A 24,885-nucleotide genomic window follows, 5' to 3' on the forward strand; every position below is an offset into this window, starting at 1 on the left:
CCTATCAAGAGTAGAATAGCATCCCATATACACATGAAGACTACAGCACAACTTTTCAAATTCCACCAAAGTAACATCTCACTTTGTTTCTTTTCTAAGAAGTATAACGTATCACTTCAATCCTGGAAGCTACTGCTCAGCAAGGCTGTGCCAGGGGCTGGTGCTGGGCTCCTGGCCCTTGGGGCTAAGGGGACAGCTGGGTCACGTGACATAGACAGCTTTCCTTTCAAGGGTCCAACAGCTGGTCCCACGCAGTCAGCACGTCTGTGTGAAATGCACTGCTGTCGGGTCTGCTGCATTTTTCTTGCACTTTCTCGTTTGTGTGTTCATCAGAATTGTCACAGACGTACATGTAATTTTATCCCGTGTCTTTACTTACACTGAACTATACCTGCTCTTCCCATGGCTGCAGAGCTTCGAGCTGACCTCTCTTCATGCTGCGCTCAGCGTGGATGTGCTGCGCGTTTACAGGCCCTTCCCTTCCTTGGGGCCTGGTGTTCCCGTTGTAAATGGTGCTGTGTTAACTGTCAGGCCTTTTCCGTGTTTTGCGGATTTGGAGGAAAGGTGGGCTGAGGGTCTGAGGCTGACGCAGGTGCTGGTTTGCTCCCTCCACTGCGGGGCAGCCCCTCCCCGTCCTCACTGTGCTCGGGGCCACCGCCTCCTTCGCTGGGCCCCGGCGCTCTCTTCTGTTCCCCGCTTGCCTTCTATCACTTGCTCTCTCTCTGCCTCTCCCTGCTGCTTGGAGAGACTAGCCTTTCGCAGGCTTCGCGGGGCAGAGGGCGAGTCCTTTCCCTCCCTGTGGTGTAGGGACGCTGCAGGCACCGGCCAGCTCCAGTGGCCAGGGCGGTCCAGAGTCCTCCGCTGTCAGCCACTCGCACCTTTGTGGCGGACGGGGTGGCTGCTCCTTGTGTGAAGTGCTTTTACTCCTGAAAACCAGCCTCTGAACTGCTTTTAAAAAGCACGTGAGTGCTATCCAAAAACCAGAATTACGACTTCAGTAAATTGCAGCATGTGTCAGAATTTATTGCTAGCAAAGGAGCTAGCAGGTGACAGAAGAGTGTATGGTAAAGAAAGTATGAAGATGGAAGAGCTATATAGTTGGGAAGAAAGATGCTACGTAAGCAGCTAGTTAAGGAAATACACACACACACAAAGTTTTCATTTCAGAGTCATAAAAATGTGTCCACACTAGTCATTAAAATAGAAGTCTGTGACAGGATGGTATGAGGGCACAAGTGGGCCAGCAGAGGAAAAAGAAAACCCATCAGGAAGCAGATCTTGAGCCTCGGGGCCGGCGGGCCAGTTACCATGACAACGTGAGAGACCAGCAGCAGGGCAGCAGATGTTCGAGGAGCGCCAGGCAGAGAGCTGTTCTGGTGTAACTGCCTCTACCTTCAGTGATCTTTCTCAAGCTGCAATCAAAGACACAGAATACGGCTTTCTCATTTCTTAGTTTGGGGGACATTCACTTTCTTCTGATAGGGCTGATGTAAGGGCATTGGAAAAACCAGTCGTACGGCCTTGAAGTGATTACCTGATTATAGCTGGTGGGACTTGCCAGAAATGGCTTCCTAGTGGATTAATTGAGACACGTTTATTTCCTGCTCGGTAAAAAAAAGTCTGGAGAACAGGCATCAGGGCTGGTGCGGCATCTCTGACAGTGCTGGCCTCACCAACAAGCCAGTGGAGGAAGGTCCTGTTTCGTGGGGAGAGGGGAGGATTGGTGGGACAGCCGCCTGCAGCAGAGAAAACAACAGTTTACACTCTTGTTTTTCTCTCAGATTTAGAGAAATAGCGGGATCCTTAGAAGCAGCACTTACAGATGTCCTGGAAGACGCACCAGGTAACTTCCTCAAAGTGACAAATGACAGGCTGTCACTGAGTTAAGTAGGCTCACCAAGTCATCTTGGGGACCTCAGTACCCTGGGGGCTCTTTCACCTTTTCCTGTCTTCCAGTAAGTTAGACCCAAAGGTGTACTTTAACTTCTTTTTTTAAAAAGGGTTTATAGGGCTTCCCTGGTGGCGCAGTGGTTGAGAGTCCGCCTGCCGATGCAGGGGACACGAGTTCGTGCCCCGTGAGCCATGGCCGCTGAGCCTGCGCTTCCGGAGCCTGTGCTCCGCAACGGGAGAGGCCACGGCAGTGAGAGGCCCGCGTACCGCAAAAAAAAAAAAGGTTTATAGAGCTTCTTGCTGTACAGAGATGATAAAAACGCTGCTTTAAGAACACAGGAAGGAGACCTCATTTTCATTCCTCAGTATAACGTGTCAAGGGGATATAACTGCTGCTGTGCTTAAGGGAGCAGCCCTTTTTGTAGCCAAGTGGCCACGCTCCACTTCTCTCCGAAGCTGAGGTGAAGGACCAGGGTGGCCTTCCCTCTGGGCGGGGGTGGGGTGGGGGGGTGGGGGGCGATGGCTCACAGCGGGGGCTCCTTGCCCCGGGCCTCCAGAGCCCTTGGGCCAGTCCTGGGACAGTGCGCAGGTGACCGGGGTTAGGATACACTTTGCAGACACGTTTGCATCATTTGCATCCCTACAGCCTCGTTCACCTGTGTCACGTTGTAGCCATGCCTGGTGGCCACTCACCTAGTAGGTGGCTGTTCCTATAGCCGCAAGGGTCTTGGGGCAGCTCCACTCCGCTTTCTGCTCCCTTTCGTGCAGCCAAGTTCCATCTAAACTGCACTCTTTTAGCCTCAAAGTTAGTTTCCAGCTGTTTTTGCCCAAAATGGCCATATGTAATCGACATCCTGTGTTGAAATAGCGTATTCAGGAGGGAAGGAGAAGACAGGACAAATTCAGAACCGAAGGTGAAACCCTTGCCAGTGGCTGCCTCTCCAGCTTGTGCTTGTTGATCTGGTACGAAGTGTCTGCTGGCTGGCGATTCTGAACGCCGCTTATGGCTAATGCCTGTCAGATGCCTGGGAGGGGAGCCATGTAAAAGTAGAAGGACCTCCCTAGAGCTTTGCTGACAAGAAGGCCGCTGCCTTCACCCTTGGGGTGTACGTGGAAGATTTTAGCCGTTGGCCCTTCAGCTGAGATTCCTTAACCGTATGTTTTTTGTCTAGCTGGAAGTTCGTATTGCCTCTTGGCTTCTCACAGGACGTGGAGCAGCCTGCAGAGGTGTTGGTCTGACCAGATGTTCTTGCCGTTGCTGGTGCATCGTCTGTGGAGACTCACTCTGCAGATTCTCGCACGGTACTCCGTGTTTGTCAAGGAGGTGAGGGCTGGCGGGTGGCTCATCCCTAATCGAGGCTGAAACGAATTAAAGATGGGTGAAGCCGAACGTGCTGAGAGTCTTAAAGGCCGTGTTGTCATGAGAGGTTGATGCGGGGACTGCAGGCCAGCTTCTCAGTGGCTACCCAATTCCGCTTCTGGGTTTCCTTTTCACTCGTACGTGTGGCCTCGAGGGGCGTCTGCTGTCACGTGGTCAGTGGTTTGTCGTTTGGAAAAGCCCTCACCGGCCACCACACTTTTCCCTTCTGAAAACCAGGATCTTTGCCTCCAGACTAAAACAGAAATGAAAATTTCTAATGAAATGATTCTAATGAAAATGATTTTTAAAATGCGTACTTTAGTACCTAGTCTTTGGAAGTGTAAAAACTCCAAGTGGTTGAGATTAAAAGGTAGTAAAATTAATTAACCTTCCCTCCATTTCAGAAGTAGTAGTTGGATGCATTAAGCGTCCGCACGCCTCTGATGGTTTATTAGATATTGTGTGTAAAGCCACGGGAGTACTCGTGTGGTCCCCTGCTGAGCCCCCAGCCCCGCCAGGCCCTGCGCCCGTGTCTCAGAGATGCCTGCTGCACGGACAGCTCAGTGACAGACGCACCCCCCAGCCACGGCAAGGTGATGAGTATAAAAGAGATGTGAGCAGAAGCTTAGGGAAGACGACACGAGGAAGGCCTCATCCATGGAGAGGAAAGCACTCTGTCATCTGGAGCAGAGGGTCTCAGCGGAAAGAGCGCAGGCTTGTGACAGCGTCAGACCTTGGCTCTGCCACTCCTTATCTAATTTCGTGGTCTTAGGGAAATTGAGTCTCAGATTCTTCATCTGTAAAGGAGGAAAACAGCTTCTCTCTGTGCTTGTCGTGAGGAGTAGAGAGAGGTTTGACCAGCAAACTGATAACCAAGGGGCCTGGCAGACAGGGGCACTCCACGGCAGTTCCTTTCCTCCTCCGCCTTTGCCTCTCTCTGCTCAGAGGGGTCTCAGGAGACCACCGTGCTCCATGAAACTGTTCACGAAGACCGTGCCGTTCCTGGGCACGGTCGGGTTGGTACACTTCTGTTAGGCCTGGGCCTGCTACGCCACGCCCAAGCAAGATGCTAGCCAGCAGTTCTTCTCACATCCAGAATATTCCGTTCTTTTCTCGATCCCAGTGCACGTCTCATAGGTTTTTTCCCCTTGTAGCAAAAATCCATTATGCAAAGAACACTTCTGTCGTTTGTGTTATTTGAAGCATAATTAAGGTTTAGATTTTGATTTTTTTACCCTTATGATGATGATAAATTTATTAAGCAGATACCGTACATTATTTACCTTAAGCAGTTAATTAATTTTTTAAAACCTATGATGTTCCACATCTTAATTTTCCTTTAGTTTAGGGGCCTGTGGTTTCATTTCTGCCTGTTACCTAAGGAGGGGAAATGCACAGGGGGTTGCAGTTCGTCCTGTTTCTCTGTTTTCCACGCCTGCCTGGGGAGAGGGCTGTGGTGTTTGTCATGAGTAAACTTTCACGGAATCCTTTGTAGACAGCTGACATTTTATGGTGAGTCACTGACCTGTATAAATGCGCATGTATCTTGCTGGTGGAAACACATTTAATCGTTGAAACCCTTTTGTTCAGCTTTTACTCAGGCCCATCTCTAATGAAAGTGCCAAGGATATTAAAAAGCCTTCGGGAACTGGCAGCAAAGATCCTTCCGTCGCCCAAGGAAACTGCGAAGACCGAGGAAGCGGCCCTTCCGAGACGAAGCCCGTCGTCCCCGTCTCCAGCACTCAGCTTGTTTACGTGGTCGCAGACCTGGACAGGCTTCAGGAGCAGGTGAGCCTGTGTCCCGGAGGAGTTCTAAGTACCGGCTTCAATGTTTGCAGCGGCTGGCCTCACGGGGCTTAGAACTGTGGGTCCAGAGCACCCTGAGAGCACGTCCGTTCACCTCGCTTCTGGGTGTTGCTCTCGTTTCCCTGCCCGGCGTGCTCGCTCCCCCGTGCTTGCCAGTCCCGCCTAGGATGTGCTAGCCCGGAGCCTCGGCTTCCCTTCAGCAGTGACGCCACAGTCTAGCAGCACGCCAGGCACCGCCGTTTCTTGCGTTAGCTCCGCTTACTCTGTGCAGGCATGACCTTTAGTGGTTGGATTTTAATCGTTTCTAATTCACTTACCCAGTATTTCAGGGTAATATGTAATCTTCAGTTATACTTTGAAAGTGCTGACCTATTAACACGTCTTCCTGTTTTCTCCAAATAGATTCCATGTTCTTGCTTTTACCATTAACAGAACTTTGTGGGATGAATGTGTTTAAGCGCTGTGATATGCAATTCTGCTTTTCTCAAGTTTGAATATTTTGTGGTGCTTGGACAGATATTGTATGTTTGGAGCAAAAACGTGGTCTTTACCATGTGTTTTTTTGGTACTGGGGAGAGCTGCAGAATAGAAAAGGATTTCGCATGTTTTCTGGGTCTGTTAATAGCCGTGAAAATGCTATTTTCCATGCTGTTGGATTCTTTCATAGTGAAAGCATTAATTAGGAATTTTGTTTTCTTCTGATGAAAACCACTGGAAGTTCTGAGTTTAGTTTTATCGTTCATTAATAATATTCTAGAGTTCGTAGATGCATAAAGAATTGACTCTTCCTTTGATTTATAAAAAGTAACTGAATATATAAAGTGCATATTTATTTCAGCTTCCAGAGCTCTTGGAAACAATCAGGCCAAAACTTGAAGTGATTGGCTTTAAGAATTTTTCTTCTATCTCAGGTAAAAATGAATCTTTAGATTCAGCAAATCTTTGAATAAGAAATAATTTACAATAGAATTTTAGAGACCGTAGGATAAATTTTAACTCACCGTTTTCTTCTCTAGTTGTAAGTCCTTGGTGGTTTCTGTATTCTGTTCTGTGTTTATAACTTCCTTGGATGAGATATTTTGTTGAATTCTAATGATTTGATTTGGTTTGGTTTGGTGTAGTATGCTCTCTAAATATGTTGACGGTGTTTAAAATAGAATTCACCCCTGGGCCTGGATAGTGTGATTAAACACATGCTTCTGTCTGTGCAGCAGCCCTGGAGGACTCCCGGCTATCTCTGTCTGCCTGTGTGCCTGCCTTGAGTGACAGAGTCACCCAGGACTTGAGTGAGTCTTGCTTCAGTCACCTGAAAAGTGCCCTGGAGGTTCCCAGGCTGTACCGAAGAACCAACAAGGTCAGTGCCCTCACTGAAAAGGGTTTCGAGGTTGGGAAATGTATATCAGGAAGGCCAGAGAGGGAGGAACTGGTTAGGCGAGGGACAGAAATAGGTGCTCGGGGGGAGAATCCGTCTCCTGGAGAGAAACCCTATTCGTGAGAAGGGGGCTCCTCAGTAGATGTGGCACAGACACAACTGAGGTAGTTGGACTTGCACAGCATGGACTTCTGGCCTTAAGGAAAAACCGTATCTTCAGAGAAAGCATTTTAATAAAATACTTTTAAGTCCGACCCTTCTTTTGGTCTTCATATCTTATACTTGAAAAGATTTGAATTTACCTTATTTCTTTTATATTGTCATTGGAAGTACCTGCTTTCTCCTGTCTTTTACTAGGTAAGGTATAAAAAAAAGCTGCATTAAAAAATATTAAAGGCATTTATAAGGTGAAAAATTAAGCTCACACTGGTGTTCAAAGTCGAGTTCTGCGTCCTCACTTTGTAGAATGGGGATTTGGGGGGATTTGTTTTTACCAGCGTTTTAATTTTCCCTCTTGAACTCCCATTTTCATGCGTTTATTTATGCTCATTTCATTCTTGTCAGTTCTCACTTATTTTCCCTCTAGATTTTCTTTTCTCCCAGTTGGATAGTTGGATTTTAGGCCATTTACAACTGAAATTATTCTCAGGAACTGTGAGAATCTCCTGCAGCATTGTGCTCCTTTGGAATATCCCGGAGTTCCTACAGACACGCCTGGGCGGGGCCGCGTCTTTGTTGTGCGCTGAGCCTGCAGCCTGGTCTGCTGCTGTCTGGTCTGCTGCTGTCGGGGTTACTCGTCCCGCCCTGCCGGTGTTCTGGGTGCAGCGAGCGGCTGGGCTGAGTGCTGAGCTGAGACCCAGCTCACCTCCGCTGGGGCTGTTCTCCTTTTCCTTTTAAAAACTGGGACACTCCAGCAGAATTCCCATTTCTAGCAAGAGTACCTTATCTCCCGATTTTCTGGTCTGAAGTGGGAGAGACCTGTTTTATTTTGCCAAATTCATTACTTTTCCTTTAGGAATCTAGCAACTTTTCCTTTTCTCTTCAACGGGGTGTTACATTTACCGAGCGCTTGCATCGTAGGTCAGACACCGTGCTAAAGACTTTATACCCTCATTAGTCCTACAGAGTGAGCGTCCGTGTCCTTATCACGGATGAAGAAACCAAAACTAAGAAAAGTCAGACACCCTAGATCCTAAGCTCTCACGTGGTGGTCTGTTGGCCAGCAGCAGACGGTCGCTGGTGGGAGCTTGTTAGAAATGTGCCATCTCAAAACTTGGCCCCGTTCCCCTCCCTGCAACACACACCGAATCAGACCCGGAATTAACAGGGCGGCCAGGTGATCTGTGTGGACAGCAGGTTAGGGAGCCTGAGTCCAGTCGCTCCGGGCATCGTCCTCCCCGGCTGTCTCTCCACGGCTCCCTCTTGGTCTCCAGGGGTCTTTCTGTGGACAACGCTTGTATGTGTCTCAAAACTGGTACCTGCATAATGCCCTTTTGAACGTGAGGTTTGGGTAACTTACTCTCTTTCCTCTTTTTTTTTTTTCTGTTCATCTTTAACCCCTACCAACGTTATTCCAGGAGGTGCCAACGACAGCCTCCTCTTATGTGGACAGTGCTCTGAAGCCGTTGTACCAGCTTCAGAGCGGGCACAAGGATAAGCTCAAACAAGCCATAATTCAGCAGTGGTTAGAAGGCGCTCTCTCTGAGAGCACGCATAAGTAAGTAACTTAAAAGCGGACTATTCTGGACTTGCTTAGAAAAGCCCTAAGTCAGACATCACTGGGACCATCACAGGCTGCTTGTAGATAAGGTAGTAAGAACATCCAGTGGCCTCATCGCTGGACAAGGCAGGGTGCGGGCACTCAGTCCCTCCCTGACTGTGCTCGCTCCACCCCATCCAAGGCTCTGCCTGGCCTCTCCCAGCTCACACACCTTTCGGGGCCCCCGGCACATTGCACAGTCCCCCCGGCACACTGCCTTGGACTGTCCTTAACGTTGCTTCATGCAGGAATGTTCTGCGAGTCCAGGCACGCTTTCTCCTTTCAGGTCCTTTCTCTTCAGCTCTGTCAGTCCATGATGGCTCCAGTCATGCCACGTAATCAGCAGACTTGCGCTGGGGAGACCCGTGTAATCAAGGAAGCGAAAACACTCATTGTGCAGTGTAATTACAACTGCTGAAGGATGGGTGTCAAAATCCTAAAACTAATGAGAAAAGGGGAGGTGTTCAGTATCACTGTGGTCGTGCATCTCTTCGTTTCCGATTCCCCCTACTTTTCCCCAAATCCAGCACTGAGTTGTGTCAGAAAGTATATTATTTGATTTTACTGTTGGATTTTTTAAAATTATTAATTTCACAGTACTATTTTGTTTCTTTCGACCAGTTATGAGTTAAGCAGCATTTGTGAGTTAACTTAGAACATAACAATGAGTTATAATACTGTTTCTGTGGGGAAATATATTCCAGATAACCAGCTTGTAAACAAATTTTGAAATATAACTCATTTATAATTTGGAAATTATATTGAAAATATTTAAAGGCAATTAGTTTTATTTAAAAGTTCTGAAATACTTTTTAAAAGATGAGCTGTTCCTAGAACTGATGGTAAATGAGTTTGTTCCTTGCATTGGGGAACGAGCTGCAGCTGTTCACCCTTGATATGAGAAAGAGAGTTTAGTTTAGCCTGTGATTCTTGCTTAGTGTTCAGGACTGAAAGTTTAGACAGAATTCATGTACATAGTTGTTATGTTCCGACAGGATGCAGTGCTAGACAGTCAAGACCCTGTTTTTCTTTCAGTCTTGAGAAACAGTATTTACCATGGCTGGTCGTTTTTTTTTTTTACTGGAATTGAATTTTTATCTTAAAAATCCCTGTTTTGGTCCACAAAGCTCGCGGGCGTGTTTGGCGTTGTGTCTCTTTCACCAGTCTGTGTGTCTCGTGCTCAAGGTACTATGAGACCGTGTCGGACGTCCTGAACTCCGTGAGGAAGATGGAGGAGAGCCTGAAGAGGCTGAAACAAGCCAGGAGGACCGCTCCCGCCACCCCCGCCGGGCCCAGTGGCGGCGGCATGAGTGACGACGACAAGATCAGGCTGCAGTTGGCCTTGGACGTCGCATATTTAGGAGAGCAGGTGACCCGAGCGCCGCCGTCCTTCCAGGGGGCCTGACTCCACACTCCGAGGGCCTGGCAGCCAGCTGGTGGTGCGCCTGAGCCCAGAGATGCTGGGAGGAGCCGGGAGTCCATTCCCGGTGCTGGAAAAGAGGGCCAGGGCCCCAGACGCTTGAAGGAAGAGGATGGGCCCCTAGGGAACATGAGAAAGAAAAGACAGGCTTTTTGAGGTCCAGGGAATTGACATCCTCTTGGCTCGCTGGCATTCATGTTCCCGAAGCCACTGGGGCTGTGCCCATGGGCAGAGATGGTGTCCTTTTGGTCCACTGCCTGGAACGTGCCTGATACGTCACGGGTGCCAGATGAGGGTCTTTTGAGATATTTGTTAGTTTGACTTTAGGAGAAGGGTTAGGCCGTTGACTTCTCAGTGCGGTGCTTGAAAAATGTCTCAGCACAGCTTCCTTGCTTCCCTGCCTGTGTTTTGTAGGTTTTCTATAAAACACAGATTTTTGTGTCACGGCGTGTGGACATTCACGTAGGTACCGTCACGTAGGGGCAGGTGTGGATTCCACGCACGGCCTTCTGTCCTCACAGACTGTCAGAGCTTTGGGCTGTTCAGAAACTGGCTTTGTCAACTGCTTAGGTTTTCTATAGCAGTAGATCCTCAAGGAAGACCTTTTTGCTAGAGAAAAAGTGGGATCATAACATTCCCATCAGAAGATGCCTTGTTTTCTAGTCACTCTTTCATACAGTTCAGGGTCATCACTAAAAATCTGAATTTTTCCCCTTTCGGGTGAATTTAGAGATGCATTCTGGCAGAAGTCCATTGCCTTGTTTCTTTATTTCTCAAGAGAAACTTAGAAGTCTTTTGACAGGCAGGAAAGTTGGTTATAGACACGTGAAGAGCAAACAAGCAAAAGAGTTGTGGGCCGGGGAGGGAAGGAAAAGGCAGTCCTCGACCCCAGCCCCCAGACGAGCCACAGCACGCCGGCAGAGACTCGATACTCTGTCTGGGTTTTTCCAGGTCCGCTTGTGCACGCGTGCGCGTGTAGTTCCTGACAGCTGTTGGGTTAAGGTGGGAGGGACGCTGCATGCTGCGTCTCTGGCACTGAAATAATCCACAGCAGCTGCTGTGCAAAGCTGTCTGACTGCATCAGCTTCTAAGAAAGGCTTGTGGATGACACACTAAGAAATGAAGGTCTCAGGCCAGTTGTTTTTTGAAAATGCTTCAGTTAAAAAATTACTTTATTATTTCTCTTAGTGTGAATTTTCTCTTCCAGTCCGCAAAAGAGGCTCTTATCCTGGTGAGAGTCTGATTTAATGAACTGAGATAACTTAACACTGGCTTCTTAGAATGACCCCCCGAAATAAATTCTACAATAAGGAAATTTTTTTTTACTGCATTTATTTGAAAGGAAGAAATATCCTACCAGTCACTAGGGAGCTGCCCTTTCCTGGTTCCGTGGAGGGTGAGGTGAGGGTGCGTGTTTTGTTTCCTTCTTTGTAAGGGTCTTCTCCACGTTCAGCTCACATCGCAGTAACTTGATTCATCCCCGTGGCCTTTGCAGATCGAAAAGATAGGCCTGCGGACAAAGGACATAAGAAGCTTTCCAGCTCTTACAGAGCTTGTTGCCGCTGCGAAGGACCAGGCAACGGCGGGGCAGCCTTAAGCATCTTGGAAGAGCCCAGGGGAGAGGAAGTCGGGCCTCGCGCCTGCACGGAAGAAAGCGGCTCTGTTCTCTCATGGCCTGCAGCCAAGAAGCGCTTGCACAGGGTCCCAGCAACGCGCCAGGACGGCCTCCCACCGCAGCGTATTTGGGTTTTCTTTCACCCAGAAAGAATACAAAAGCCTTTTTCCGTTGTATGGAAGATAGTTTTTAACTAAGACATTTGCAACTTTCTACTATAGTTTACAGAGCAAATTATTTTATTTTTATCGTAAATCTTAGCGTGGCAGAGCTGATTTCTAAAATATGATTCAAGGAAATATATATATGAATATAAAAAGTCGTCTCCCTGATCCTGCAGTTAGAAGTGGCCGGCTGCAGAGGGGTGACCATACTGTGTGCAAACGCCCTTCTCCACAATGCAAGTAACTGCCCACTTGCTGACTTTCTGGAAGACGCAGTCCTGGTGGCTCCCCCTCCCCCGTTAGGCGTTCAGGAAGAGTGCAGGTCACCCAGGCCTCTGTCAGGAGCAAGAACCAGCGGGGGGATCGGTCTCCTAAATAAAAGAAGAGTCTGCCAAAGCCTGTGTACCTCTAATGTGTGAATTCCGCACAAGTCAGATGCCCCTCCGCAGTCATGCCTCTGACGACACGTCCCCTCTTCTTGGCACCTGCAGGGTCCTGTCCACCCAGAGCCTCCCTTCAGGCGCATGGCAGTTCTGGTGCAGGGGAGGGTGACCCGACGCACCTTCCCGGCAACCGACGCCTGCGTGTCGGGGAGGGAGAAGAGTTGGGAGTGCTGGAAAGAGGTACTGAAAGCGCGTGGCTGGTTCGTCGGTTCGCAGGTTCACACGCGCGTGCGAGCGCTCGTGCCGGGCCGTGGCACGGGCCCCTTCAGCCCAACGACGATGCGAGAGCAGGTACGCCTCCTGCTCTGCCTTTGCGTTTCCTCGTGGCTCAGTCTGGTCGAAGGTTAGCTCTGTGGGGGAGAAGGGTGACCGGGAGTTAAGGGAGCAGACCTGGGAGGCATCAGCGGGGATTGGGCGGTGGAGCCAGAGCATGGGCGGGGGAGGGGAGGGGAGGGGAGCCCCCGGGAGAGCAGTGGGCGCAGCTGGGCAGCGCTCTGGCCTCCTCCGCTCCCCGCAGGGAGGGCCCCGCCCTTGGACGGATGGGCGTCCTAACTCTGCGCAACATTAGGAAGCTGGCCAGAGGCGCAGGAGGGCGAGTGAGACCGTGGGAGGGACTGGTGCGAAGGGGCTGAGCCCGCTTGGCCGGGGGCGCCGGCGCCCCATTGTGCGGTGCTGGGCCCGTGGGCAGCAGGGGCCGGGGCGGGGAGAGCCGGCCCCTCGGCGCCGCCCCGGAGCTGCACGCACACCTGGGAGTTGGGGCGCGGCCTCGTGCCAGGAGGCGAGCCTGCAGCTCGGCGTAACGGGGTGCGCTGCACGCGCTGCATCACTGCCTCCGCGTCGCGCGGGCTCCCTCGGGGCCTCGGCAGCCACGTGGCCCGGTCTCAGTCAGCGATAGGCTCTGGCGCTGTCCCCATCTCCCCGGCTGCTTTGCCTTTATCGGTTGTTTCAGGACGTGGTGGACAGGGATACAGTTTATTAGCCCCTCCAACTCCAGCACTGTTGTTCCCAGTTTGCAGGTGAGGAAACAGAAATTAAGGAGTTGAGTCGGTAACAGGTTTGGGATCTGATGACATCCCTCGGGGGCCGTGAGGCGCGTTCCCTGGCCGTCCTTGGGCCGGGGCTCGTGCCCAGCTGGAATGTCAGATTGAAGGGACCTGTAGTTGTCAGATGATGACCTTGTCTCTGGATACGCACTTCGCAACCCCAGGAAGACGCACGGTTGGCTGCAGAAATGTGTAAGAGAAACCAACCCCTACCGTTAACCCGTTAATCCTTTGTGTCAAGTGGTGCACAAGACGCCGGTCCTGAGTATCCTTGCAGCATCCTGAGCCTTCTGCGCATCTGAAAGAGCTCCGGAGCGGAGAGCGGCGAGTCCGTTAGTGTCCTGCCGGAGCGGAGAGCGGCGAGTCCGCTAGTGTCCTGCCGGTTGCTTTTGGAAGTAAGGCCAGAGCACAAGCATCCTCGTCCTCTGGCCGCCGTGGTGGGGCTGCCCCAGGTCTATCCAGGCGACTTCAGCCAAAGCTGGGCACCCAGCGGCCCTCACAGATATTTGTCAGATGCAGGAAGGCATGTGCTGGGAGGATTGTTTTGAAAGGCAGCTCTGAATCCAGTAGTCAGCACCTGTTTTGAAAATAAAAACCGTTTTTCGTCTGAAGTTGTTTTAGGAATTACAGAAGACACCATGATGGTTGTGGTTCTGATTTGCAGATGCTTCTGTCCCCTCGAGACCCTAACTCCAAGTGGTGGGTCCTGACGGGTGGTGGCCACGTTCCCGTCTAGAAGCATGTGCTTGGAGGGGAGGTTTTGAGCATCGCTTAAAGCAGTGCTAAATTCTAGGTGATCCCCGGGCCTCCTGCAAAGATACAGATTCCGACTCAGGAGGTCTGGGCGGGGCCTGCGGGCCTGCCTTTCTCCTAGGCTCCCAGGGCCGTGCTCCCCCGGATGCTAGCGGAGGACCCTGCCCTTCCTGTGCAGCTCCGCGGGGCTGTCCTCACTCCTTGCCCTGTGGCCCCGTGTCGCATCTCCCTTCTCCTCCTCTAGTCTCTCTGTTCCTCCCTCTTAAAAGGAGACCTGTGACTGCACCCAGGGCCCACGCAGATAATCCAGGATCACCTTCTCGCCTGAAGGCCTTTAATCACATCTGCAAAGCCCCCTTTGCCATCTAAGGTCACATTCAGAGGTTCTAGGGATTGGGACCTGGGCGTCTTTGGGTGCCATTATTTAGCCTGCCACAGCTGCCCACAGATAGGCACCCCCTTCCTGCCGTACTTTTGCGGAGCAGGACTTCCAGACAGGGAGGTCGTGGCCTTTGTGTGGACTGAGGGCCATTGATGTATTGGTGGTGGTTATTCAGTTATTCATTCAGGTGTTTCCCATTTTACAAATAAAGGCAGGGAGGCCCAGAGAGGCAAAGTAACTGGATCTGGGGCACACAGCAGTTCGTAAGTGTTGGAGCTGGGCTTCCTGCCCAGCCGCCCATCTCTGGGATGCCTCTCATGTGCCCGACGCAGCAGACTAGACGGCTGGGAAGGACAGCGGTCTCCCCTGACATTGAAACTAGGGAGAGGTGTTTAGACTACAGAGGGGGGCTTGGGCGTGTGGGGAGAGAAGCTGAGCTGCTGTCCCCTGCCGGCCTCGGTGGTCGGAGGAGCAGACGCCCACCCCGTTGCCACAGTTCCGTCCGGAAGAGCCGGGCCCTTGGAGCGGATGCAGGGGCCCAGTCTGGGGTGGGCGGGGCAGCTCCTACAAGCAGAGCAAAGACGCCGTCCACTCCCAGCCCTCGAGCCTCCGGCTCCCTCCCCTGCTCCTTGGCCCTTATGGGTAGTGGCCACACTTCAAGACAGCTTAGTCCTTTCAGTGTTCATGGAAGGCAGGGACTGAAGGTGCTCTGCGTGCATTCCACAGTTGGGGGCGAGCAGCATGGGCCAGCCTGCGAGGGCCCACCTCCCTCTCGGGCTCTGCCTGAGACTTAGAAAGTGGGGGACAGGCAGGCACTCAGCAGACGGAGAGGGATGTGCCCACGTTCACGGGTGAAGTTTTCTCTCCACCTTCCGAGCCCAGCCTCTGAAAGCAGCAGTCCCGGGACGTGTCCGGGAGGAAGGGCCTGGCTGTCTGCCGCCCGGTGCTTCCCAGCGGGCTCCGCGCAGCTGGTCTGCGCACCTGGAACTTGTCCAGATGAGGCGAGGACAGCCTGTGCCTTCCACGAAAGCCCCGTCCAGACACGGCTCCAAGGCCGAAAAGGCCCTTTTGTCGGTACAGCCTGTCAGCTGCCTTGCACACATTAGTCCCGCTGCTGCTGCTGAGTGAAAGAGGTTTTCATTTTTGCTTACTGTTGCAAGACATTTATTAACACCGCAGTGATAGCCAGCCATGGGATTACAGTCTAACGTACATTCAGACGCTTGTGTTGTTTTTCGTAATGTGTTTTTCAAAAACCACAAGTATCAGGGGAAAGAAAAGCTGAGAAACCCAGAGAAAGGAACGCATCATGGACCACTTGCAGGTCATCGTCACACTCAATAAGCCAAAGGTGAGCCTGGGGCAATGAGAAAGGGATGTTTTAATTTTAAAGCCCGATTTCTGTCCTCGATGAAAAAGGAAAGCATTTTGGGTTTCAAAAACAAGCTGGTGTGTTCAAGCTCTTTCAGGAGCAGTGGCCTGTACCGAACACGGGCTCATGGCCCTGCATCCCCCCAGCCGCCTGAGAAGGATGCTCATTGTACACAGCGCGCGTTTCCCAGGAGGAGCGGCCGCTCTCGGCCCCAGGTGGACGCCGTGGAAGAGAACGGGGACGGGTGGTGACACCGGCGGTGACACACGGCAGCGGGCCTCACACAGCGCTCTGCGGGTTGGACACGCGGCCCAGGAAGTGCAGGGCAGCCGAGTCTCGCTCCAAGACGGCCAACAGGAATGGGCTGTTCAGGGTCACCTCCAAGACCTCGGGCCCAGCTGGCTGTGGTGCAGACTCCGTGGGCTGCTCTCCCTCGTCTGCTTTTAGCTCAAAGAGAACGCTGTTCAGCACCTGCAAAGCAGCAAGCCTGGGGGTTGCTCCTGAAGGCCCGGGCCTGGGGGAGGACCGCTCTCCAGCCTGCCCGCCCTCCCTCGGCCTGACTCTCACCATGTGATGGCTCCTCCCCAAAGTGTCCCCCAAACCCGCCCGTCTCCACCTTTCCCTGCTGTCCCGGGCAGGTGCTTCTCTCTGCGAACTCAGCACAGAGGGCTCCGGGCCCAGGACTGTGAGCCACCCGGCCTCCCCTCCCTCCCAGCGTGCAGGCATTTCTCGGTTGCGGGCGTCCATCGCCCCCTGTGCCCCAGGACCGTCCATCTGCTGCTAAGTGCGTCCCTGAAGCCAGGAGCCGTGTGGCAGGGCCAGCAGCCGGCCTAGAGGCACTAGTCTCTGGGTCCCCGTCCCGACCCTGCTGTAGAATCTGGGGAGGACCCGAGGCTGGGCAGGTGGGACAGAGCCCAGAGCACGTGGTGGGGAGAGGTTTGCCGCTCTCCAGCTGTCCCTGGCAAGCCCCAGAGAGCTCCGGTCACTTCTCTGCCACCCTGGGCCCCCAGCCGCCCGGCCACACCCTCCTCTCTCTCCTCCTACCCCCGGGCCACCTCTGTGTCCCTCCCACCCGTGCCTCCTGACTCCGGGAACACAGAGCCCACGTCAGGCACAGACGCCGGCGGCACGGTACCTTTCCAACTCTGAGGTTGGCATCGCTGATTTTGCCCAGGTTTGCCTCAGCGCCCAGCAGGGCGGGCAGTTTGGTCTGGGCAAGCAGGTCCTGCAGGTCGTAGGACCCTTTCAGTGTCAGCTGGGGCATGGTCAGGTGGATGGCCCTGGGGAGATGACACACGGTTACCAAACTCCAGCTGTGAGGCCCCAGGCCACACCGGACTCACGGAAGACCCGGGAAGCCGAGTGGCATGTGTCCCCGAATGAGGGGGCGTTTGCTAGCCTCACCCAGCTAGGGTGTCTCGGGAAAATTTTCAGCAACAAATACAATTTAAAAAACCTTCATTTTCTTTGAAATTCTGTGGGAGGGATGTTCAGTATTTAACAACGGTGCTCTCTGGGGGTTGATGTGAATAGTTGTCTATTCTTTTTTCTACTCCTTTTTTAGGTTGGCTGCGTTGAAAGCATACTCGTTGGTTAATTTTAAAACGCTGTCCTCTAGAATAACGTGTCGTGTCTTACTACCTTTCAGTGGTGAGCTCCCCGTGGGAGGGGGAGAGGGTACGATGTCAGCCTCTGTGCCGGGCATGTCACTTATGTCAAGTCAGTTCACCTCCATGTACTACCTCTGCCTTCCTTGGGCAACCCTGAGAGCCCATAGATGTTTCCAGTGATGCACCAGACCCTTACAGGGTTGACAGTACACCCATGTCCAGAGCAGCGCTATTCACAACAGCCAAAAGGTGGAAGTGACCCAGGTGTCCATCAGCGGGTGGCTGGATAAACAGACCGTGGCAGATACCACACTGGAATACTACCCAGCCCCAAAGAGGAAGGACGTTCTGACACGTGATACAACATGCATGAGGCTTGAGGACATTATGCTCCGTGAAATAAGCCCAACACGAAAGGACAAATACTATGTGATGCCACTTATAGGAGGTACACAGAGGAGTCGAGTTCATAGAGACAAAGTGGAAGGGTGGTCGCCAGGGGCTGCAGCGAGGGGAAATGAGGAGTTGTTAGTGATTAATGGGGACAGAGCTTCAGTTTGGGAAGATGAAAAGTTTCTGGAGACAGATGGTCGGTAGCACAAAAACGTGAAGGTATTGATGCCACAGAGATATACACTATAAAATGGCTCGGGTGGTAAATTCTATGTTATGTGTTTACCACAGTTTTTAAAAAATGACTTAAAAAGAGTTGACCTCAGGAGGCCCTCTGTGCCCCTTGGTGCCTGTCTCAGAATCTGGACCCGCTGCTCTGGGCCTGATACGTAAGCAAGCCTGATGCCCCAGTCGCAGTAGGAAAGAGGAACAGATGACCCAGGCAGCAAACTAGGGGAGTCCTGGAGTCAAGAGCAGCACCCCGAGAAAGCCCGCCTACTCCCAGGGCTCTTGAAGGGGTCCCAGGGCTCCTGGAAAGTCAGCCCCCAGGAAGCTGTTGGAATGCAGCGGATCACACACGGCAAAGGTCCCCTCTCAGAGGGAGTACTGACCGTGGGCCGCCCAAGCCTGCGGGTGAACGGAAGCATGGGGAAAAGCGGGCCTCCTCCCCTGCCTCTCCTGCACCCAGAGAGGGACCCAGAGAGCTGGGTCCACGGATGGAGGGTGCACTGGTGGGTGGAGGGCGCTCAGGCACCATCGCCACCCTACCCGCTGGGCGCCCAGGGCTCGGCCCACACCGCGCCCGTGGCCACCCATGCCCCCCACCGCCCAAGCAGAGCCGTCCATGCAGCTCCCCACTCCAGGGGCGCAGCCCAGGAGGGTCCAAGCAGTTTCCCGGAGCCGTACCGGGGAGAGAGATTCTTCATCAGGGTCAGGAAGTTGTGCTGGAAGGTGAGGGCCTCCACCTGCCGCAAGTCGGGAGCGTGGTGCGGCCGGATGAGCAGCAGGCAGGCATTGGCGCTGAGGGGCACGCGGGTCACAGAGAGGTTGTTCTGGGTGTCGCTCCAGTAGTGGAAGGTGCCGATGCCCGAGAGCATAGGGACCGACACGGAGGTGGTGTTGTCCACCCAGAACTCCTGGAGCCCCGGCAGCAGGGAGAACCCCTTCATCTTTCCTGGGGACCCGGCAGGAGACAGGAAGGCAAGAGTCAGGAGAGGGAAGGCGTGGGGCAGGGCTGGGCCGCAGACCCCCTTCCCCTCCCCTCCCCTCCCCCTCCCCTTCCCCAGCCCAGGCTGCTCTGCACTTTCCTGGCCCCCGAAGTTCAGCCCCAGGACCCCTGACCATCAATTCTTCCTCCTGCAAAATCCACCAACTGCCACTGTTGAAGGTGTAGTCCACACCAGGCCCCAACCTGAGGCCCACAAAGGAGCTGAGCTCGAGGACCCTACTGCGCTAATAACCAGGTAAACTCAGACCCAGAGCTGTCCTGGCCCCAAGCCTGGGCTCTGCCATGCTCACTTTAAAAAACAAACAACAAACCAGAAGAACCACTTTATTTCTTAGAGCCGTTTAGGTTCACGGCAAAATTACGAGAAAAGTGCAGGTCTTTCCTGTATGTCCGCTACTCCCCCCTCCCCAGCACACAGCCCCCCTACGACCAGCATCCCCGCTAGACGGTACGTTGGGTAACACTGAGGAACCGATGTGGCCACATCATCGTCACCCAGGGTTCCAGAGTTCACACAGTTCACGCCTGGTGCTGGACGTTTTACAGGTTTGGACAGACGCTCAAGGCGTGTCCACCGTTACACCAGCGTACGGAATCGTTCCACGTTTCTCGGTGCTGCTGGGGACGGACAGATGATCCGGTGACCAGTGGGTATGAGCGGAAGTGCTACGTGCTACCTGTGTGCTGCGCCCTGAAGGGGCCGAGCCCTCCCTGCCCCCTGCCACTCCCAGGGGCGGGCTGTGGCATGGGGCTTGCGGAGCTGAGCTGTTGCTGAGCAGCTCGCTGAAGGCGCTGGCACCTGGGGGCGCACCAGCACATCCCTCCTCTGCGGTCATCCCAGTGCCCTTGAACGGCCCAGTGTGGTTGTCCCTGGGAGAACAGGTGAGGTTGAGAGATGAGCCCATCGCAGAGTGGCCCTGGGGCACCTGGCACTTGGGAGATCCGAGCAGAGGTGACTTAAATGAGTCAGCGGTCCCTTCTCATTGAGCCTGAGGTCTCCAAGGAAAGGGGTGAGGGAGCTGGGGACAGGGAGCCTGGGTCTTGTGAGGAGGGAGTGGCCAGGGCACCCAGCCCTATCCTCCATCCTTGGAGCCCTGTGTGTACAGACAAGCTCGGCTTCGGGAGGGCTGCTCACGAGGAGCTGCGGTGTCCGTCCTCTGGCTCCCCAGGGCACCTCCACGCCGGCCCACAGACCTGGCAGGCGGCTGGTTAGTGTGTAGGGAAAGAAGGACTAAATTTTTTCCACCAACAAACTAAAAGGGAAAGAAGGATGCTGCCTCCAAAAAAGATACGGGAGTCTGAAACGAAGGTGGCTGCCCGCTACTCTCTGCTTGACTGAAGAACACAGCACCCTGTTCTCATCCAGAGATTAAGGACGTCTCGCCAGGTTAGGAAAACTGGTGAGGCCCTTTCTGGTGCCAGTGGCTCTCTGGCTCTGCCTTTTGGGGGGCAGGCCTTTCGCATTAAGCTCTCCTCCCAGGCTCCTCTTAGGGACGGCGGGCCGAGCTCACAGGCCCCCTCCACCCTCCATGGGGTGCGGCCACCCCTGGCTGCATGGCCCCTGCCTGGACTCTGCTCCCGGGACCTGTCAGCGCGGGGACCTGCGCCCTCCTGGGGTTAGCACCTTCCCCCTGCTCCCAAAGGCAGGCTGGAGGCCTTTTCTTTGTAGATTTTCAGCCTTCCAGGATATTGTCAGAGTAAGGAAAGGACCGCGCTCTGTTCAGCCTTCGCCTGTCCCCACAGCCCTGCCCTCCGACCGCCTTCCTTGTCTCTCGGCTCTGCTAGGTTGCAGGTCCCGATAGCACCTCACGCGCAGCCCTCCTCAGCCCGCTCCTCCGTTCACAGAGCCGAGACCTCAGGGCCTGCTCCCAGGAGAGTTTGCCGGGCGATTGCGTAACCTTCCAACCACTCTCCCAGCCTCCAGTCCCCACAGTGCAGGCCAGGGATGACCTCTGTGCAGAAAGTCTGCCACTCAGCTCCCAGACACCCACAGCTCCAAACTCCCAGCATCACATCCAAAGTCTCAAAGTCTGGCCCTGACCCATCTTTGTGGCCTTGCCTAACACTGTCCCATTCTCTCCTTCTGAGCTCAGGCCAAACAAAGCCACTCCTGTTCTGGTTCCTCGCCCTGACCTTGGCAGCCTTGTGCCACTTCCCAGGCCTTCCTTCTGTCCTCTCCCAGGTGACGCCCCTCGCCGAGTGCGCTGAGCCCCGGGCCACCTTCCCAGAGCGCCTTACCTGCAGCTCTGGGGCTGAGGCACTGGTCCGGGGGATCCAGCTTTCTGGTAAACCACAGTCAGCAAGCTGGGGGCGGGGCCTGTGCAGCCTCCCTGCTTGTCCCCTCTGAGGCGCCAGCTCAGAGTCCTACAAGTACTACATCCTCAACGATTGTTTTCGAATGAATGAACAGCCTGTGTCTTAGGCATTTTTTTTGGTGATAACCTCTCTCAATATGAAAGTGATGTAAGCAAACTGGTTATTTTTGCATGGGACAGTGACCTTCTCAAGGACGAGAGCCCTTGATCTTCTCAACAGACAGGAACCCGTCCCTTCTGAGCGTGGAGCTGGGCCACGGCCACGAGACGTGAGTTTAGAACCTGGGACCGGTCCCTTTGTTTCTCTGAGTCTGTTTCCTCACTGGTAAACGAAGGCAAATCACACCTCTCGCCGCGTCACGAGGGGATTCAGTGATGAAAGTAAAAGGATGCAGTGCAGTAGCTGCACATAGTAGGGCAGCAACGGGGGAGGCGGAGGCTCGGCCAGTGCCCATCCATGGAGCCCAGTGGGGCAGCCACTGCGTCCTCCGTGAGGGCGGCCCCAGGTACTTCTCCACATCTGCTACCCTGCCCCTCTCCAGGCCCAGCCCTGCTCAGCTGAACTGAGACGTCGGACACGAAGTCCGTACAGACAAAGACCTGCCACCCTCCTGCACCGGCCGGGGGCAGAGCCCCCCCGAGGGCTGGCCTTACCTTGGAAGTGGACGTAAGTGTTGAAGAGCAGGGTGCTGTCTGGGTTGACCCCTGTCAGGGGCCTGTCCATCTCCCACCCCGTCACAGCCTGCATGAACCTGTTGATCTTCTCAGCAGCGAGATCTGGGTCCGTGGACAAGTCTAGCGAGCGGGAGAGGGTGACAGGGGAGATGAAAGACAGGCCCTGCACGAATGGCTGCTTCAGGCGCAGGCCAGGGGCCGTGAACAGCCCGACCACCGTGGACAGGAGCAGCCTGGCCTGGCTGCCGGCCCCGCCCTGGGCCACCAGGAGGCCCTGGATGGTCTGCAGGGCGGAGAGGACCTTGTGACCATCCAGCCGGGAGGTGCAGCCCTGATCCTCCCCCGGGACGCCCAGGAACGCCTGTAGTCTGCTGGCCGTGGGGTCCAAGGCCCCCAGGTAGAAAGAGGTCAGGGTGCCAAAGAGAGCCACCGGGGAGAGCACAGCCCCGCTGGCCGCGCTCCGTGTCTCGCTCAGCATCTTGTACATGTGGAAGCCCATGAAGTTGAGCAACACCCCCACCTTCACGGCCCGCAGCCGCTCTTCGGCCTCCAGCTGCTGGGTGGCTCGAACCAGCTGCTCCCGCAGGGCCTGCTCGTCCACGGCGGACGACTTGGCCTGAATCGGGACAGGTGTGAAGGTTGGGTCTGGGGGCGACTCCGCCCTGGGTTTCTCCAGCTGGTCACAGCTGCTCTTGCTGTAAACAAGGAGGTGGAAGGGGTGTATATACACCCGGTCTGCAGGGGCCAGGCGAGCCCAGGCCAAGAGGCAAAGGACGGAGGCCCCCAGGCTCAGGCCAGCAGGAACCATCTCTGACGGGGTGCTCACTTCTGCGGACCCTGAAATATTTTGTGAAGGGTGAAAGAGGATTATTGAATGCCCTCTAGCCGTATTCCCTACAACCAGTCAGCACAGGAGAAATCCCTCCACATCTTAACAAATGTCGGAGAGGAAGTGGTTCAGAGCTCTGCGGAAAATATCTATGTATATGATCCCAGTGCAAACCGCACTGTCGTGGGCTGAGTCGTGCTTTCGTGGGGTTTTATTTGGGGGCTGGGTTTGGGTTTTGTTTTGTTTACATTTTAGAGTGGTGAGGATGCCTGAATATGAAGACATTTGTAGATTTTAAAGAAAAAATATGAAATGGCTCATGAAGTCAAGTAAAAAATGTAAACAAATGTTTTCACAAAATATCGCAAGCATTTTTCTTCAAGAATATGTGAGTGGCTTGTATTATTTTTACCTTGTGCTAATTAGTGATATGATGCTTTGGTCATAATTACATGTTTAACAGAAGAGTAATCTGGAAACATTTTAACTTATTTTTAAAGGAACACTTTGAGTAAAAAAGTATCATGATATTTATGCAAAAATTAAAAAATCCAAATGTTGAAGTTGATGGGAGACATGTTTACATACTGAGGTATGGGGAAGTCATTCTGGCTTATCCAAAGTGGAGCTGGGTGGCCACTGCAGTTGTGGTTTCAGACATGTTCCTGCATCACTGAGAACTTGAATTTTCTGAACTCTATCAGACTCAAGGACACCACCAGCCATTCTCAAAATCCTATCAGCTAGCAGGGGCCAGCTGCAGCCTTATGGTCTCAAGGTCTCCCCTTGTAACTATGCAACCTTTTTGGACCCCAACCAATCCTTGCTAAACAAACACCCTTACTTCTCGCCAGTGCCCGTCCTAATTCTTGACCAACAGCTTATGTAATTTTGCAGTTTTTGCCTTTACAATCCTCCTCTATTTTGTTGCCTGGTGGAACCCAATTCAAGTGCTTCCTGTATCTGTGTCTCCCTGCTATAGTCCCCAGTTTGGCTCAAATCAAAGAGTTTTCTATTCCTAATATAGATTGTTTATCGATTATTTTCGTCAACAAAGTCCTGACCCCCAGTGCCTCAAAGTGTGACTATATTTAGGGACTTCCCTGGTGGTCCAGTGGTTAAGAATCCGACTCTCAGTGCAGGGGACGCAGGTTCGATCCCTGGTCGGGGAACTAAGATTCCACGTGCTGCAGGGCAACTAAGCCCACGCACCGTGACTAGAGAGAAGCCCGCTCGCCGCAACGGAAGATCCCACGTGCCGCAACTCAGACCCGACGCGGCCAAAACAAAAAAATAAAAATAAATAAATATTTTTAAAAATATATTTTAAAGTGACTATATTTGGAGACAGAGTCTTTAAAGAAGTAGTGTAGGTTAAATGAGGCCATCAGGGTGGCCCTAATCCAATCTGACTGGTGTCCTTATACGAAGAGGAGATTAAAACACAGACAGGGAGGACTACTCGAAAATACAAGAAGGCGGCCAGGAGACCGTCCTGCAGGCCAAGGAGAGAGGCCTCAGAAGAAGCCACCCCTGCCAACATCTTGATCTCGGACTTCCAGCCTCCAGAATCAGGAGAAAATAGATTTCCGTTGTTTAAGACCCCAGCGTGTGGTACTCGTGGCAGCCCACGGCACTAATATGCCCACATGGTTATGGCTATCAGTTTTCCCCAGAGAACAAAACGTGGGGCAGACGGCAGGTCTTTGTGGGCCTCCAAGCCCCAGGGTAGGTGGTACACCAGCTTGGAGTACAAGACTAACACACACACAGGTTCTTCCTGTGTTATAAATCAGCCTGGCAAGAGCAATCCAGCTGTGTAGTATCCCTGGGGAATGTTCCCCTCGTTTCCCAGCTCTGGTGTATAATCTAAGAAAGGAGACCTTATATTTGGTACGTGACAGTTCACCAAAGCCCTTTCCCATAGATCATCCTATCTAACCATTCCACGATCGCGTAAGGAAGGAATTGTTTCCCTCCTTTGCAGACACACAAAGGGGAGTTCTAAGGTGTGGAGAAATGTTCCCAAGGTCATACAGCAAGGATAGAGCAGACAACCGATTCCAACTTACTTTACTCTCCCCCGGTTCTCAGGGGACTCACCCGGGAAGCCTCAGAAAGTATGAAGCCCTGGGCCTCACCACCAGAGATGCTAGCTAAGTGGCCCTGGGGAGGGGTCTGGGGAGGGGATTTTAGTCTCCCAGTGGTCTCAACATGCAGCTGGGACGAAGCACCGTGGGCTCAGCCCGGGGAAGCCCAGGCATCCCTCACCTGCGTCAACCCCACACCAGCTCCCTCTTCCCTGCGAGTGGAATCCCCGAGGAGCTCTGTCACCCCGCCAAGCCCCACCCACCAACAGCCCGATTTCACTGGTCTGGGTCGCGTTCTCCCAGGCGACACGGATGCGCCGCAATGGTTTAGAGCCTCTCCTGAGACACGGGTCACCCGGGGCGGGC

At 53.3% G+C, this 24,885-nt stretch overlaps 2 protein-coding genes across 9 annotated transcripts in view; one reads left to right on the forward strand and one right to left on the reverse strand.

Annotated features, from left to right (window-relative positions):
• The window catches only part of COG2 (component of oligomeric golgi complex 2), a 43,467-nt gene extending 29,984 nt beyond the window's left edge, over positions 1–13,483 (forward strand). For 3 of the 8 annotated variants that reach the window (XM_027094109.1, XM_027094114.1, XM_027094115.1), the window contains 8 exons: positions 1,782–1,843; positions 3,063–3,214; positions 4,841–5,038; positions 5,895–5,967; positions 6,268–6,410; positions 8,006–8,145; positions 9,373–9,556; positions 11,878–13,210. In XM_027094109.1, coding sequence (XP_026949910.1) covers positions 1,782–1,843; positions 3,063–3,214; positions 4,841–5,038; positions 5,895–5,967; positions 6,268–6,410; positions 8,006–8,145; positions 9,373–9,556; positions 11,878–12,177 — 1,252 coding nt within the window. In that variant the 3' untranslated portion in view covers positions 12,178–13,210. The other 5 variants (XM_027094111.1, XM_027094110.1, XM_027094112.1 and 2 more) reach the window with 5 other exon arrangements.
• Positions 13,484–13,589: 106 nt separating this feature from the next.
• On the reverse strand, positions 13,590–22,517 carry AGT (angiotensinogen). The gene is made up of 4 exons (XM_027094117.1): positions 21,580–22,517; positions 18,289–18,556; positions 16,515–16,659; positions 13,590–15,850 (listed from the first exon to the last, which is right to left on the reverse strand). Exons 1-4 carry the CDS (start codon positions 22,406–22,408, stop codon positions 15,659–15,661), a joined length of 1,434 nt encoding a protein of 477 aa, XP_026949918.1. The 5' UTR covers positions 22,409–22,517; the 3' UTR covers positions 13,590–15,658.
• Between the last annotated feature and the right edge of the window lie 2,368 nt (positions 22,518–24,885).

The sequence above is a fragment of the Aethalodelphis obliquidens genome, unplaced genomic scaffold (genome assembly GCF_003676395.1).
Source record: "Aethalodelphis obliquidens isolate GAN/ISIS:26980383/991018 unplaced genomic scaffold, ASM367639v1 scaffold87, whole genome shotgun sequence".
NCBI lineage: Eukaryota > Metazoa > Chordata > Mammalia > Artiodactyla > Delphinidae > Aethalodelphis > Aethalodelphis obliquidens.

What these genes read in the sequence shown, in the direction of transcription:
- AGT (XM_027094117.1), bottom strand. Translation starts at nt 22,408, where the DNA reads ATGGTTCCTGCTGGCCTGAGCCTGGGGGCCTCCGTCCTTTGCCTCTTG. An exon ending in CACTTACGTCCACTTCCAAG is followed by an intron (nt 18,557 to 21,579) that starts GTAAGGCCAGCC and finishes CCGGGTCCCCAG; the next exon opens with GAAAGATGAAGGGGTTCTCC. An exon ending in ATGAAGAATCTCTCTCCCCG is followed by an intron (nt 16,660 to 18,288) that starts GTACGGCTCCGG and finishes TCATCTCCCCAG; the next exon opens with GGCCATCCACCTGACCATGC.